Source organism: Biomphalaria glabrata, chromosome 9, assembly GCF_947242115.1.
Source record: "Biomphalaria glabrata chromosome 9, xgBioGlab47.1, whole genome shotgun sequence".
Lineage (NCBI taxonomy): Eukaryota > Metazoa > Mollusca > Gastropoda > Planorbidae > Biomphalaria > Biomphalaria glabrata.
In genome coordinates, this window is record NC_074719.1 from 7,990,297 (window position 1) to 8,008,742 (window position 18,446).

Here is an 18,446-nt window from a genome sequence, read left to right on the forward strand (position 1 = left end):
CAAGTGGTCACATTTTTTTTTCAATATATTTCATTTCATTGAGGGTGGTAGGCCCTAGTGTCTGCATTCAAAGGTCAGTGCTATGTTGTTGATCTGACTTACGACCTAGAATCCTGTCCCTTATTTAGTGTACCTATAGTTGCATTGCCACATTGGCCAACTCTTTTACTCACTTTGCTGACTCATGGATTTACACACACACAATTTCTATTTTGAAAAAAACAACAACATAAACCCCTACTTTCTTTCTTATCATTTTTTATTTACAACAAACATGAAGTCAGAAAATGTAAACATTTGGTTACATATGACTTTGTTCTTTAATGTATGTACATCCATTTAGGCCTACTTATCTATACACACAGTCTAGGATTTGACTAACACAATAATGATTTTATATTTTTTGAATCTTAATCTTTCATGTCTTGTATATAGACTATATAGTGGGAAACTTATTGATCTATTGAATAAATACATTTAAAATGACTGTCAGAAAAAATATGCAATGCAAATTTAATTTATGGTTTTGTTATTAATAACATTCATCAAGTTCAAACCTACTCAGACTTAGACCCTCCCACGCCATGAGGTGCAAGCTATAAAGATCTGTCACTGGCAATGTCTGAAGCCTCTTCCCACATGGTGTCCACTGCTCCAAGGTCCTCCATGAAAGTGTGGCATCAAGTTATACGAGGACGTCCCTGTTTGCGCTTTCCTTGTATTGACTTCCATGTCATTGCAGCTCTTGGCATACATAATTTATTCTGTTGGAGGACTTGTCCTGCAAACCTCATGCAACGCTCAGTCACAATCTCATTAAGAGGTCAATTCCAAGTTCGGCATTGAATTTCCTTGTTTGTGATCTGATTTCTGTAAATGACTTCGAAAAATCCACCTTAGCCATTTTTGTTGACCCACATTTAGTCTTATCTCAATTTTGGCAGATAAAAAAAAGTTAATTAAAAATAAATGACAAGCAACAGATCAAACTGAAACAAACAACCACCAGAAACATGTCTATGTTTAGAAACAGCAGGGTATAATCATATATAACAATAGATGACTTTTTGTGAACATCCCAAACCCGTGAAACAAACTAACATTATATAAATAGGTCAATTATAAAAAAAAAGTAATCCTCCACCAAGTGAAATGTGAGTAATTTTTGCTTTATTTAGTTAGTCAATGCCTTAAGCAAAAACTCCCATTTGTTCAAACCTGTAATTGCAATCTAAGCACTCAAATACTTTGTACATGTAATAACTGATGTATTGTAGTCTTTTTACAAATTTACAAATTTTTTGCGCATAAACCTGTTAATAATAAATAACCTATTTATTCCAATTTAATGTTTGGAGTAACTTTATGATTAACATAAATAAAAAATAAAAATATAGAAGAAAATTTCTAGCTACATCAATAATAGATCTACTATAGTTGAAAATTACACCCAAAATATAAAATAATACAGAACCAAAAAACAAAATTTGGCTCTTTATTTACATCACCACAACTGATTTCAGAATTAGGATATGAATAATATTTCTTAAACCTGTTCTACATAATTATAGACCATAGTTACAACTATATAAATATATAGTGAAATCCACTGAAAAATGTTAAGGCACTGACCCCAATATATCTATACTGTAAAGTAGAAAGTAAGGCGTATGTTCGTATGTCCCAATAGAAATCAAAACCTTTTGACCAATCTTGATAAAACTTGGCATAAATGTTCTTTGGGTACTAACTGGAACTGTAACATATCTATAGCCCTAAAACAAACTTAAGACCCTCAAAAAAAAAAGTTGCTCAACTCTATGAAAGTATTACTATTTCATGGATCTAGGCCATGTTTACATGAGACAATATTGAAAGGATCTAGATCTAGATCTAATTTTTAGACCTATATACATTTTGCACAGATAGTTTTTTACTTTGACACATGACAATACAAAATATAGTCTATGATTTCATTATTTAATCAAATTAATCTTCAAATGTATGTTTCAAAAGCATTTTCACATAAATTCGTTCCTTATATCTGTGAATTTAGACGTCCTGATGTATTTTAGAATCCAACTAGACATGTTTACATGAGACAAGAGGGGAAAGGTCACGCTTGCACACAAACATCCGATGTCTAGGTCTAACTCTAACTCTTGATCTAATTCTAAGATGACAGAACTACTTTATACTTTAACACATGAACATACAAAATATAGTCCATTCATTTCATATTTAAATCAAATTAACCTTCAAATTTATATTTCTAAAGCATTTTTACATACATTCGTTCGCCATAGATGCAACTCTATTCTTGATATCGCATGCTTCTAAATATAAATCTATACAAAAGCCAATATTTTCATTAAAAAATTGCATTTAGGTTGATAAGCTATTTTTAGCTCCATTCATAATATTTTTATATTCATGAATTCACTTTACTTATAACATTATTATTTTCTTTAATTGTTACTTATAAACTATATCAGTAACTACATCATTGACACGCAAGTTAAGAACCACGGGCAGCAGGTAATATCTGGCTAGTTATATACATATTTAAGATAATGGTAATGAGCTCTTAAGAACAAAAGAAACACTTCTGTAGTATCAGATATTAAGAGTAGTTTCCCTTGTTTAGGCCACCTTTGCTTATTTCACATCAGATTATCTACATATCAGAGATTCTCTTATTAATATAATATTAAAAAAAAAAAGCAAGCATGCTCAAAATACAAGTTTCATAATTTTTTGCAACCATTTTTAATGATACTCTATGATATAAAAAGTATATAAATGCAGCAGTGGAACTTTCTTCCTCCACAGAACCTCTAGATACCCTATCCTCCACAAGCCCAGTGACAATAGAAGCATATAATACACACTATACAAAATCAATAATAACAATTATAACATCCAGACTATGTATATTTTTAAAAATATATCAAACATATGATGCCTAAATTAAAAAAGTATTTTTAATAACAGCTTTGTTTTGTATAAATGTTACAAAATAAGTGTCAATATTCAGTATAAAAAGAAATTGAATAAGTTAATGGTAAGCAGGATACAGTCAATAAATACAGCTGAATAAATACATAATGGCAGTGAATGGCAAAAGTATCATTTGAATAACATTCCAATTATGAACTGTCAACTAACAAGAACAATAACTTGACAGGTCATTGTCAGAGAACACTAGTAGCACCCAAAATAAAAATAAACACAGAAAAACTTCATCAAAATAAACCAATCTACAATAAAAAAAAATAAAAATATATATATGTATAATACTGTAGACATGAAAAAATATTTTAGATTTTTTCATTGAACTAAGTGTGGGTGACAGTTATTGCTTTCAGTGAAGGATCTCAATGTAGGAAAAAAAACATCACAATTCAATTCTTTTCCTCCTTTTCTGAAAGGCCCAGAAAGAAGTGGAAGCCCTGTTTGTATCTCTCTCTCTTTTAACAAAAGCTGTAAATGTTGAGATACAGTTCCCAATGAAATGATCAGATCTACCCAGAACAGCCAGATCTAGTAAGGGGTTGGCAGGAAATGGTTGCTTCACAAGTTTAACCTGGAAAATGATGAAAGGTTATGAATGAGTTTTCTCTTGGGACTGAATGATTCAAAAGTGGCTGTTGAATGATCAGAACAAGCTGTACCAGTAGTTCAAATGTAGTCTATTTTAGAAACTCATGTCATGCAAACACATTTAGATCTATACACTGTGGATAAAATTCTAAGGTGTTCAGACCACGGCATTGTTTTTTGCAGCACAAGTTTGAATTATAGCCAACCCAGTTCAGTATGATATGACCAATGCAATGGCAAATCTTCACTTTTTTTCTGCCTACAATACACCAGAATTCATAGTTAAATAAAGTAACAATGATATTACCATTATTAAACAACATACAACTATCCACTAGGTAAAACAAAATACATCTCTGTATCAACTGCTTAATATGCTATAAGCAACCATACAGAAAGCATCCTGGATGAGCATAATTTATCCTAAATCATTTTAGAATACTTACAGTTGGGATCACTTGAGCAAACTCTGACATCAAATCATTATAATCTGTGGCTATGAAAACAGTTTTAGCCCCATGTTTTTCCACTTCTTTCTTTAACTGTTAAAAGATATCAATATATATTTATACAAATTATGTATGTATACCATTAGAAACATAGTATTTTTGTGATATTTAATAAGGCATGAAGCCCTATGTGGTAAAATAGAGACTACCTAGTGGTGCAGATAAAAAAGAGAAATAAAATTTTTCATTTAACAGATAAGAAAGAAGTTCTATTTTATTTATTTTTTTGAAATTGATTATTTAACTAGGATGTGGGAGCTAAAGTGACTTAAGGAAAATGCTGACCAAGAAAACAATTTAAAACATTGCCAAGAATATGATTTTCTTAAGATAAAAACCAAGACCAGAATTTAGTGACTTTTGGATAATGACAAAAACCTCACAGTGGTATTGAATTTATTTTACAAATTGACTAGTTCTGTCAAATATTGACATATATGGTACAGTGTCCTGTCACTTTAAGCCCTGTCATTTCTTATTCAAGGAATTTGAGCTACAGACATTATGAACTCAGTAAATTTAAAATAATTATTTTCATATATATTTATATAAATATATCTCAATAAGTGTGAGATTAAAACAGGCATTAAGTTTGTTATTAGATAATAAATGTTGAACATTTAAATGATGCACAAAAATTGTTTTTAAGTGTTTGAGAGTTAACTTTTGCAGACCAATATGACAGGTAAGCTTATGATCATAGGTACTGTGGTACAGGTAAAACAAAATTATCCAATGATTTATATCACTAGACAACATTAGAATGATAGACCTATTTCCAGGGGGCAGAAACTGGATGGGGGGAGGGAGAAAAGAGACAGCAACTGACAAATAAACACAGAGGGTCATCCTGGGATTATTTATTAGTGGAATGATTAGTTAAATCATCTTTATTAAATTTTAGCTCTTGTAAGATTTCAGATTGACATTATATTGTATAGATTATTAACTAGTTAGTTACATGAATTGTAATGGTTATGCCTGTGCTAATTGTGGCATAATATGTAGGTCGCAGCTGGGGCTGCATAGCCACAGGGACTACCTCATTAATCTTCAGACTCTAAGATAAGCTTTATTATAATTATTATTATCATTACATAAATTGTATTTTGGTGCAAAATCACCATAACAATCACTCTAATCCTAGCCCTAATTGGCCAAAGTTTACTAGACCACTTTTATCTGTAGACCTGCTCTATGTGCTAAATTTTAGACACAATGTAACAATAGATCAAAAAATATCAACACGCAGCTTTTTTTTTTTTTTTGTAGATTATTAGATTTAATATGTGTTAAGGACATACCTGTACCTAATGCTTTGAAATAAGCAGTGCAGTAAACAATACTTTATAAAATATAAATCTATGCATTGGCCATGTACATATATATAACTGTACCTGTTGAGTGACGGTATTAGTGGATGGTAAACACATCTCATGAGTCGTGGGGCCATACTCTCCCCTTTCTCCTATACATTGTTTGGCTGCAAACATTGTTGGCGTACTGGTCACATGTTCACAAGCCCGCTCCTGTAGGGACAACATACAAACACATACATATGCACTGCAAAATCTGTTATGGTTACACCTGGAATGTTATCCACATTTCTTACTACCTTGTCATTTTACTATCCTAATCAATACAATCTCTTTGCTAAAATGCTGTAGGAAAACAAAAGTGCTTTAACTCTTTCTCTCCTAACTGACAATACCAACGTTGATTCCACCAGAATGTGGTAAATAATTACGGAGAGAAAGAGTTAACATCTAGACAAACTCTATGAAATTCAACCATCAGAACAAGGAAAATGTAATGATGATCTCATAGTAAAAAAAATCTCTTTTACCAAATCTAAAAATAATAATTTCACATCTAGAAATTGAGGACAAAGTTATGATCAAGTATCACAGTAATTTTCACATCACTCAGTAGGTCAATAAGAAAGAGACAAAGATAGTGAAATTCTGAGTCAGGTAGATAGGCAATAGTAACAAAAAAAAACAACAGATTTGCTGCGGAAAAGAAAAAAAGTCACTTCAGAGCTACAAAAGTGTTAGAAGCTTAATGCTTCACTTAGAAAACACTTGCATTTATCAATCTTAAAGAATAAAAGAGGCACTTTTTAATTATAGATTTCGGACTAGATTAAGTGAGAGCTAAATCATTAACGAAACTTACAAAATCTGGCCCATTTCTCAAATGAATGCCAATAAATGGCCTGTCTGGTATTTTGTCTTTGATAAATATATCAGCCATGTTGCTGTACTGCTCTGACCATTTCATGTACTTATGAAGTTTGGCATGGTAGGCAGACACAGGGAACCCAGCAGGTGGACCAACAAAGGCTAGCACCGGGTACTCTTCACTTGGATACCTGATGGGAGGACACACAAGTTTGATGCTTTCATTATTATAATATTAGTTTTTAGTTTTCAAGAAATCATTTCAATGAGAAAATAAAGAAAAACTTAGCATCATTTAAAAAAGTAACAATTCATAATAAAATCTAATTAATACACTGCCAAGGTACACTTAATAAATGGATGTTTAAACTAGGGGTGCACCGGATAGTACTTTTTGATATCCGGCCGGAGCCGGATATAACCGGATAGTAAAATTAGATATTCGGCTGAAGCCGGAGCCGGATACCTACATGACTCAAACAGCTTGTTTTACTGAAGTTTTTGCAAATCTTCTATATAACATACCTATATTCATATTATTTTGTTATTTACTTTCTTACTTTAAACTCTATCACTGATTGATAAATTAAAATGAACAGCATTTTTTTTTTACAGATATGCTTATCATAAACTAATCTTAGTAACATGAGATGGTGTGTGCGTATGTATTGTAAAGTAGAATGTGGGATAACTCATGCAGAATATATAAACTTATATGTAACTAATGTAAATCTTTCAAAGGTAAAGTTCACTCTTGGTTTTATAGAGTAAATCTTTCTTAAGTACAATCTAAGTTGTATAGTGGGTAGATGTTTGTGTTCATGTATTTGACACCATCAACTTGTCATTAGGCTCGTGTTTTAAAGGCCACAACCGCTTCTGGTTTGTATCTAATACAGATAATGGCTTAGTAAATATCTTAAGTAATTACAGTAATAACGAGGAGTTACTTAACACTCTTAAATTATTATTAAGAATATTGTGATTCAATCAAGACACGCATAACACAAGAGTAAGATTTTAAGTTAACACGTTAGAAAAAGTAATTCAACAGTAATATTTATTTATTTATTTACAAAAGAATACATAATGCTAATTTAATATAATAATAATAATAATAATAGTTCAGCGCTCTAATTTACATTTCTCTTCAAGTAAACAAACTTAGTGTCATCATCTAGTGACCTCTAGACAGTGCCAAAATGTCTTAACAATTTGGTTTGTGGTCCAGACCCTTGATTGACAACCTATCTCATAATAAACAAACTCATACCAGATTAACCTTATAGAGATTTTAGTCGCCCCTAATAAAAATTCTACTCCAAGTAAACAAACTCAGTTCCCTCATAAGATATGACCTCTAGAAAGTGTCAACACGTTGACATCTGGCTTAATGTGGTCAGCTGCCTATCCGTGAACTCAATGTTATGGACTAAACAAACAAAAGGAGGTGGGGGTGCTCATCTCTACCTCTGGAGATATACTCGCACATCTAGACAGATTATCAGCGTGACGTAGTTAAGGAATATTACGTGTTTACAAGACCACTCAAAGGTCAAGACAAGCTTTTAAAATGTGCCAGACATCGCTGCTACGTATGTAATACGAATTTATAATGTAAAGTCTAGTCCAAACCCCCCCCCCCCAATAACAAACCTAGTTCCCTCGTGTGACCTCTAGAGAGTGCTTACGTCCATCGTATCTGACTTGAGGTCACCTGTCAATCAATGAACTTAATGTGATGGGCTAAACAAATAAAAGGGGGAGGGAGTTGTTCATCTAGAAATATACCTGGTTACCTTAGAGGTGTGGCTCTTGTAGTCCAGCCCCCCCCTAATAAAGATTAACTACTAAGTAAACAAACTCAGTTCCCTCGAAAGGTGTGACCACTAGAGAGTGTCAATACGCTGACATTAAACCTACGTCCATCGTATTTAACTTGTGGTTACCCACCCATAAAAAACTAAACTCAATGTGATGGACTAAACAAATAAAAGGGGGTGGGAGTTGTTCATCTCTACCTCTGGAGATATACCCGCATAGCTAGACAGATGTCTGGTCAGCATGGCGTAGTCAATGAATGTAGCATTTTAACATGTTAACTAACTTACTCAAAGGTCAAGACAAATTGAAAAAAGTGCCAGCCATTGCTGCTCTGTATGTAAAGCGCATTTATGATGTAAAGTTTCATCTCAGTTTATATTAAGTTATTACCACGCCTTGTCTTTATAATAAACGATGTTTGGTGCATATTCATAATGGCTCTATTTTTAAGCACATTATTTTGTTTTCATATAAACATTAATACATTCTATAACAGACAGTAATGGAACTAGGTCCACTTTATGCATATTAAATTATGTACTTTTTACTATCCGGTTTACTATCCGGTAGTGATATCCGACCGGAGCCGAATAGCACCGGATAGTAAAAAATGCCGGATATTCGGCAGAAGCCGGAGCCGGAGGGACTATCCGGTGCACCCCTAGTTTAAACAAATAATTTTTAAATGTTTATAACATGGCAAGATTTTTTTTATTTATTTGTACTGTTATATATATTCATGCTAGTAATTATTCATCAACAGAATAATGATTTGAACTTTTTTCCATTTAATTTTTTTTCAAGTATTCTTATAACTTAATTAAAGCTCTATGCTTTTAAAAGAAGACAGATGGAGTTAAATATAACCTTTAATGTAGCATGGATATTGTTATAAAATTATTATTTCTATTACATAAAGTTTCATACTTTTCCTGCCATTGGCTCATGGCCATTGGACTTTCTGTGTCATAAAAAAGTGGCCCAAAGATCACAGACTCATCAAAGTTTACATTGAACCAGTCCCAGAAAGGACCAAATGGACTACCATCTTTGGCATTGCATTCATCCTGTTTGGCACCATGGCGAGCTGCATAGCAGAATACTGAAACACATACATACAAACTAAGATAATAAATCATTTAAATAAGCATGACAGTACATTTCTAAATTAATATTTAAGGTTTTCATCAATATTTTAGAACCATTTGGTTACAATTTTTAACCTTTTTTTTCCTCAGTCACACTGACTGGAACTGAATGCTTTTATTTTTCATCATTAAAATGATTAAAGATGCTTTCATTATTATAATATTAGTTTTCAGTTTTCAAGAAATCATTTTCAATGAGAAAATAAAGAAAAACTTAGCATCATTTAAAAAGTAACAAATGGAGTTGTAATATGTATCTGAATGTGATTGTGGTTTGGTATATTCAATATTTTTTAAAAGTCATTCAAACTTTGTCATGGTTTCTATAACAGCTCCTTTTGCTTGAACATCTTAAGTTTTATTTAAATAACATTCATCATCAAACTCAGTTTCAGTGAAGGTTCAAATCTTCTTTTTAATTTCCCCAAATTAAAATTCCTCCTTTCCTTAATTAACATTTTCCCTAATCTAGACTAGACTAGAGATACTTGACTTAACATTTCATATGAACTGAAATCTTTGCCAACTCTACATTATTTTATGAGGCAATTTAGTTATTGGTGGTCAGTTTCAAGATATTTAATGTAAACTTTTTAATATAATTTCAACTAACAGAGGAACACATTTAGGGCTTTTACTTGTATGATCAGAAACTTTTGAATCATGTAAATGTATTTCAAGTTCACTCTCTCACAATGGTACTCTACATCTTAGCAAACAAATGTATTAAAATTTGTTGTAATACAGCCAATCTAAGAAATAATTTTTTTGAGCAACTTGAAGTTAGTAAAACTTATACTGTCAACACTAAGTGTCTGGTCATGCAGTATGCACGCTGGAATGTTGTTCGGTTGTCTTGATAGTCCCGGGTTCATACCCTGTCGTCCTGTGGGAGGTTTGGACTAGGAAGTAGATTATCTTCCACTCTGAAGGAACATCCGAAATATGTAAAACATTTTACAAACAATAAAGGGGAAGTAAGGGGAAGTAAGGGGGTGATGTCTAGAGCAGAGGTGTGTAAGATGCCAGAGTGTGTTTGTTTGTTTATTATTGATTTGTTGTGAGTTGAGTTTTAACAGTTTGTTAGATGGAGACCTAACCTGGTCTGGTTCGTGTGTTGGTTGTTGTTTTTGGTTGTTTTTTTCTAGAGTAAAGAGATACTCATTATTCCTTATAAGTGTGTTGCATAAATTATTGATAATGTTATGGTTATGTTATGGTTATGACAATACATTGTCATCATTACAATATTGAACTGATTTATCGCTCTAGCCTAAACGCCCAAGAGTAGTAATTTGGGCACTTTTATCCTCTTCATTATCTTATGATGTTGTAATCATTTTTTGTGTATGTAAACCAGGTATGTTGTAAATAAATATTACATTTTTACTCCTTGTTGAGTGAGACATAATTTAATAATTAAGTAATATAGGAGAGTCAATCTCCATCATGTAGATAGAACTTACTAGAGAATCATACCCTCACTGAGCCATTGGTGTTAATCACACAAAAACCCACCTGCACCTGTTATATTTAAATGACCAGTAACTCATTGCTTTACACATCTGGTATCAGATTATACGACACTTTAATTATTGACAGTTGGAAGCATCGCATTACACTCAACTAAAACTAAAACCAACTCCCTTACAAAAGTCATAAAAATAACTTGAAATAAATTGTGTGATGATAATAGATTGCAAGTTAAATTGTCCTAAGAAAATGAGTAAGTGTTTAGATAAGGGTTGAAAGGGAAAACTTCTGATACATGGATGAAATGAGGACTGTGCAACACACTGGTTAATGTGACTCTGAGCCTCCTAAGCTAGTTATTCTAGAAACAGATCTTAGATTCTGACCTTTTCGTTTACCAGGTGGCCATATATATGGTGCTAGGTTTTCCATAAACAGTTCCATAGTAATGACTCTATGATACTGCAGGAATGGTTTAACTTGAAAGTAGGTATCAAATGGTTCCATGACCTGGAGAAAAAAAACTGAAAAATAATAATGTTTCTAGAAATTCCATTGAATTAATGGATCAGATGACTTCAATCTGACAACAAAATCTTCTAGTTTCATTCTGCTCAGACTTTAGTTTATAAGTAATACTCATTGCTCTATGATCACTGTTAAGTATTAGTCTTTTTAATTGATACATTGCCGTTTTGTACTACTGGCACTTACTGCTTTATGGCTAGTTTTTCTGTACTCTACCCATGGAGGCAATACGAGAGTCCTGTTCACTGCCTTGGCAAAAGCTAAAGATCCAAGAAACTGATCAGCTTGATTACCAAATCTACCTGCAACAACAAATAGCAATTAGACTATACTGTACATAAATATATATATAAATATATATAAATATATATATATATATATATATATATATATATATATATATATATATATATATATATATATATATATATATATATATATATATATATATATATATATATATTTATATATATATATATATGTCACATTAAATCGCCAGCAAAGATTTCCTACACTCTTTTTAAAATTATTGAAGAAAATTTTGTATTGTTTATGATAGATACTCCCTCTCTAAAAATAATTATATATATATAAACGTTAATTGACATAAGAATAAAAAAACAAAAATTAATGTATGGTTTAAGAATAAACTATATTTTTAATGCATAACTTTACACATGCATATAAAATAGTAGTCTACAAATTGAATTTCTTGCTTATAAATAATAAATACTATAAAATAAGAACCTATTATCTTGTTCTTACCCATGCAAGGACAATAAACTATATATCCATTAGGATCAATGTTTAGATCTTCAGCTGTTGAATGCCACATGCCAGAAGATAGCAATAAAACAGCAAGAAATAGTTTTGATAGTTTAATGCCTTGTGCCATCTTGATTGTTAAAACTAAATTGACAAAAATACAAATATTTGTTAAAACTGTTACGCTTAGAATTAAAACATTAAATCATAGTTTATCAGAGAACCCACTGATTATTTATATATATTTATTATTTTTATATATATATATATATATACTAGACATATGTTACCCGCGACCCGCGGGTCTTTATTTGCGCATTACTTTCGATATAGTCACTGAGAGTGTTTTGTAAACAATTAAACGAAATAATAATGTAATAAGTAGGCTAAAGCGAATGTGTCAATGTAAAAATAGCTAATAGGCTTAAATCCATTTTTTTTTTAAATTAAAACATTTGCTTTTGAATAATCTAGTGGATTGGATTTAGATGTATGTTAAACGTAGCTAATGATCCTTTCACGTTATTTCTCTTTCGCTACGAAAATAAAATTAGTTTTGCGAAAATGGTTTACCCAAAGTCGATACATTCTTATCTATTAAAAACGAAAAGAGCGATAGCTTTGTTAAATAAATGGGATTATAAAGTGAACAATTAAACGAAATAATTTTTAGTACGCGAGTCATGAATGAATATAGATCTAGGCCTATCTCAACTCCGCTTCGCAGCTTTCGTAGACGAATGTAGCTTTAGAAAACCAAATTTGAATGTTTATTTGATCAAAATATGAAATGAATGGACTTTAATTAATATGTTTATGTGTTAAAGTATAAGACTATATGTGCGAAGAGAAGTTTTATCATCTTAGTGTTGAATTAGAGTTTTAGATCTAGGGATGGGATTATAAAGTAACAATAAAACGAAATAATTTTTAGTACGCGATTCATGAATGAATATAGATCTAGGCCTTTAACTCGGCTTCGCAGCTTTCGTAAACGAATGTAGCTTTAGAAAACCAAATTTGAATGTTTATTTGATCAAAATATGAAATGAATGGACTTTAATTAATATGTTTATGTGTTAAAGTATAAGACTATCTGTGCGAAGAGAAGTTTTATCATCTTAGAGTTGAATTAGAGTTTTAGATCTAGGGATGGGATTATAAAGTAAACAATTAAACGAATTAATATTTAGTACGTGATTCATTACGGTAGGCTATTGTCTAATGAAAGAATGTTCGTCAGGAAATCTGTAGTCACAGATATAAGGAACTAATTTATGTAAAAAATGCTTTCGAAACACAAAATCGAAGGTTAATTTTATTATATAATGAAATCAATGAATCTTCTTTTGTCTTTTCATGTGTCAAAGTAAAAAACTATCTTCGCAAAGTGTATTTCTTAAAATTAGATCTAGGTCTAAATCCTTTCTATCTTTTCTCATGTCAACATTGTAGACATGGCCTAGATCCATAAAATACTATAGCTGTAATAGAGTCGGACAACTTTTTTTTTTTTGAGGGTCTTACATTTGTTTTAGGGCTACAATACATTCACTAAGGTCTAAGTTGGTACCCAAGGAACATTCCTGCCTAGTTTTATCAAGATTGGTCAAGCGGTTTTGATGTCTATAAGTAACATACATACATACATACCCCTCACATTCTACTTTATAATATAGATATATATATATATATATATATATATTATATAATAACAGAATGTCAAATTCATTTTTGTAAGTGATTTCTCAAACAGCTAGATCACTATATTTGATTACTATGATATATATATTATATCATTCTGATATTTCACCAGACTGATGACATAGATTCAACTCCCTATTTTCTACCATACAATGATTGTCAGTCGAGCATCAGCTAAGAGTAAGAGACTTGATGGAAACATGTTTCTCTGAACTTCGATGAAAGTGGTTAAATTTAAAATAAAACATTTCACACTCAAAGACTTCAAATCTTGTCTTCCTGACATTAATGATAAAATAAAGCAACAGCATCCAATAGCAAAATTGAAAATGGACAATAATATGGCATAATATGGTGGGGTGTATCTTAAGGTAAAATAAAGTTTTCCCTTTCAGATCTTGTGATCCACAGAGGGCAGATGATGTAAATGTCATCTGTTTCTGCGGCCCACATCCAACCGCCTATACTTTTCCCCAACCAATGTCAGGTCATTAATTAGCGTTGGGTGGACTAGACTCCAGACTACTCTAGAGGCGACCTAAAATTAAAAATACAAGCCTTCACCAGGAATAAAACCCGGGACCCTTTGGCTAGAAAGCTAAGCGCTCTACTACTCAGCCACCGTCATCCTAATAATGTGTAAAAAGGTATTAAAAAATTAGGCTTCCAAAACCAGGACTTAATTTTGATAGATTGATAGATCTAAATTCTAGAGTGACTAGAGTCGTCCACTAGAGTTATTAGAGTTAGAGACTATTAGTACTATTACTATTAGACTACATCTAATTAGAGTAACTGAGACTACTAACTAGATCTAGCTAGTATCTACACAGTATTCTACAGTTACACCATCTAGGTAATCATGTGTTTTTAAAAGATTTGCTTGTAAAAAAAGAGAACTTTTATATTTATATGACATCAACAAAAAGCATTAGCGACGTCAGGGTTGCTAGATCTACTATATTCTATAGATCTATTTGTATTTTTTTCCCCAAGCCCAAGTCTCTGGATCTAGATCTATACATACATCACTATGAAATTTAAAAAGGGGAGAGCACTAAAAAAAAATGTATTCCGGCCACAGACCTATATATTTCTGTCATAGACCTTGTTTGTCTTACATTATAGATCGGTGGTTATCAACCTTTTAAGCTTGGCGACCCCTTTTTACAATCCCCTACTCAGCCGCGACCCCCCCCCCCCGCCGCCAAGGAAATGAAGAATAGACAAAATACAATCCATATTTTTGATAGTGTTATTGACAAATCGTCAATCGACCCCCCAAGGCCCCAAGGGGTCGCGATCCACAGGTTGAGAACCCCTGTTATAGATCCTACGCATTCCATGTGTCAATCTAGTCATGCATGTTAATCAATGACTTAAACTCAGCTAAGTCTTTGGTTTTCCTGGCTGATTCAAGCAACTCATTTCATTATTTAATTGCACTAGGGAAAATGGACACTTGTACGAATTTGTTCTAGCGTATGGGAATAAGAAATGTGGAAATGTGCCTCAGCGGCGTAGCTAGCAATGTGCGGGTGGTACAGGGCATCAAGTGGTGGGGGGCATCAAACAGAGGAAAATTTTTCTCATTAAAACTACACATTGTAATTACATAAATAAAAACAAATACTTATATACCCGATTTATTTAAATCTCTGAAGGCAAAGCCTAGGCTACATGAGGATACTTCATCGTTCAATGAAATGGTTATGGACACGTTTACAATGGTGTTTTTTTTTTTAATTACTAATTAGTAATGGTCCAATCTCTTTTGTGGACCGGTGGGGGCAGGGGGTATCTTGTTTCTGTTCCAGCCACAAAATAGAGCAGTAAGATTCATAACAAACTAATATTCACATTTGACTAGAGTAACACCATTAGTAAAATCACTATATTTAGAAAGCCTTCAGGATAGAAGACTTAAAAGTAAAGTAGCAATTATACATAAAACACTGAACCATAATCTTCTAATACAAAAACAAAATTTCATAAAATACTCAGAAAGACACAAAGATAAAGGCACATTCCTCGTCCCATATGCTAGGACAAATTCGTACAAAAGCTCATTCTTCCCTAGCGCTATTAGAGCATGGAATGGGTTGCCTGAACTAGCCAGGAAAACCAGTGACTTGGCGGAGTTTAGGTCATTGGTTAATATGCAGGACGTAATCATCTTCTTTTTTTGAAGTAACGTCTGTATCATATAAGATAAGATAATATAAGAAGGTTTTCCAACCGCTCAGCTAACGCAACCCTGCTAGAGTCGGGTTTGAACTCAAGCCCCCTTGTAAGGTGACCAAGTCGTAGCCAAGCGGTTTTAGCCTCTCAGCCACACATCACTTCTCTTAAATCAGAATCTGGCACTCCGTGGGCATCACGAAAGAGTTGAAGAAGATTTGGCAGTACAAAATCAAAGACATATCCTGGAGTGACATTATTATCTAAGTAGGCCTACGATCCATTCCTGAGAGACCGAATACGTGCTTGTCTCAACAAAATGAAAACGAATTTATAATAATATAAAGCCAAAATAAAGCACGAAAGCAAAATAAATAAATAAATAAAAATAAAATCGTACAGAAAGTTTAAAAAGCAAATATTACTCTCTTTTTTTTTCCTTCAATGTACACTACAGTGTACACCTAACATCTAAAATTTGGATCAAAATTGTATGGTACATTGTCATGCAGAGCCTCAAAGACGTGAGCCATTAATGGAAATGCCTTCCTTGGACCGTATTGTTCATGAAATAATAACCCCAATAAAAACAATAATAATAAATAATAACCCCAATAAGAACAACGTCATGATAAATATGAATTTTAGTCGCTTTTATTGAATGCTCAGATGGAAATGAATGTCGACCGTTCTCGTTCTAAACATTTACTGAACAGGCTGCTGTCTTACAGATGTTCCCTACAGAGAAGAAGATATTAGTTACTTCTACATGCTACACGTATCCATGTGTTAATCTAGTGGTGCATTAAACTCTACTGTCTTACAGATGTTCCCTAGAGAAGAAGATATTAGTTATACTTCCTACATGCTACACGTATCCATGTGTTAATCTAGTGGTGCATTAAACTCTACTGTCTTACAGATGTTCCCTACAGAGAAGAAGATATTAGTTACTTCCTACATACTACACGTATCCATGTGTTAATCTAGTGGTGCATTAAACTCTACTGTCTTACAGATGTTCCCTACAGAGAAGAAGATATTAGTTACTTCTACATGCTACACGTATCCATGTGTTAATCTAGTGGTGCATTAAACTCTACTGTCTTACAGATGTTCCCTAGAGAAGAAGATATTAGTTATACTTCCTACATGCTACACGTATCCATGTGTTAATCTAGTGGTGCATTAAACTCTACTGTCTTACAGATGTTCCCTACAGAGAAGAAGATATTAGTTACTTCCTACATACTACACGTATCCATGTGTTAATCTAGTGGTGCATTAAACTCTACTGTCTTACAGATGTTCCCTACAGAGAAGAAGATATTAGTTACTTCCTACATGCTACACGTATCCATGTGTTAATCTAGTGGTGCATTAAACTCTACTGTCTTACAGATGTTCCCTACAGAGAAGAAGATATTAGTTACTTCCTACATGCTACACGTATCCATGTGTTAATCTAGTGGTGCATTAAACTTTACTGTCTTACAGATGTTCCCTACAGAGAAGAAGATGTTAGTTATACTTCCTACATGCTACACGTATCCATGTGTTAATCTAGTGGTGCATTAAACTTTGCTGTCTTACAGATGTTCCCTACAGAGAAGAAGATGTTAGTTATACTTCCTACATGCTACACGTATCCATGTGTTAATCTAGTGGTGCATTAAACTTTACTGTCTTACAGATGTTCCCTACAGAGAAGAAGATGTTAGTTATACTTCCTACATGCTACACGTATCCATGTGTTAATCTAGTGGTGCATTAAACTCTACTGTCTTACAGATGTTCCCTACAGAGAAGAAGATATTAGTTACTTCCTACATACTACACGTATCCATGTGTTAATCTAGTGGTGCATTAAACTCTACTGTCTTACAGATGTTCCCTACAGAGAAGAAGATATTAGTTACTTCTACATGCTACACGTATCCATGTGTTAATCTAGTGGTGCATTAAACTCTACTGTCTTACAGATGTTCCCTAGAGAAGAAGATATTAGTTATACTTCCTACATGCTACACGTATCCATGTGTTAATCTAGTGGTGCATTAAACTCTACTGTCTTACAGATGTTCCCTACAGAGAAGAAGATATTAGTTACTTCCTACATACTACACGTATCCATGTGTTAATCTAGTGGTGCATTAAACTCTACTGTCTTACAGATGTTCCCTACAGAGAAGAAGATATTAGTTACTTCCTACATGCTACACGTATCCATGTGTTAATCTAGTAGTGCATTAAACTCTACTGTCTTACAGATGTTCCCTACAGAGAAGAAGATATTAGTTACTTCCTACATGCTACACGTATCCATGTGTTAATCTAGTGGTGCATTAAACTTTACTGTCTTACAGATGTTCCCTACAGAGAAGAAGATGTTAGTTATACTTCCTACATGCTACACGTATCCATGTGTTAATCTAGTGGTGCATTAAACTTTGCTGTCTTACAGATGTTCCCTACAGAGAAGAAGATGTTAGTTATACTTCCTACATGCTACACGTATCCATGTGTTA

At 32.8% G+C, this 18,446-nt stretch overlaps 1 protein-coding gene across 4 annotated transcripts in view; it reads right to left on the reverse strand.

The window, feature by feature from the left end:
- Positions 1 to 247: 247 nt before the first annotated feature.
- Positions 248 to 18,446, reverse strand: part of LOC106067456 (GDP-fucose protein O-fucosyltransferase 1-like) — a 30,858-nt gene continuing 12,659 nt past the window's right edge. The window contains exons 1-9 of one of the 4 annotated variants that reach the window (XM_056040659.1): positions 14,638 to 14,768; positions 12,034 to 12,177; positions 11,455 to 11,570; positions 11,127 to 11,250; positions 9,047 to 9,221; positions 6,291 to 6,486; positions 5,510 to 5,641; positions 4,050 to 4,145; positions 248 to 3,586 (exon numbers count right to left, since the gene is read on the reverse strand). In XM_056040659.1, coding sequence (XP_055896634.1) covers positions 3,398 to 3,586; positions 4,050 to 4,145; positions 5,510 to 5,641; positions 6,291 to 6,486; positions 9,047 to 9,221; positions 11,127 to 11,250; positions 11,455 to 11,570; positions 12,034 to 12,177; positions 14,638 to 14,656 — 1,191 coding nt within the window. In that variant the 5' untranslated portion in view covers positions 14,657 to 14,768 and the 3' untranslated portion in view covers positions 248 to 3,397. Of the gene's footprint in view, positions 3,587 to 4,049; positions 4,146 to 5,509; positions 5,642 to 6,290; positions 6,487 to 9,046; positions 9,222 to 11,126; positions 11,251 to 11,454; positions 11,571 to 12,033; positions 12,178 to 14,546; positions 14,769 to 18,446 lie in introns of those variants that run through there. The other 3 variants (XM_056040657.1, XM_056040660.1, XM_056040658.1) reach the window with 3 other exon arrangements.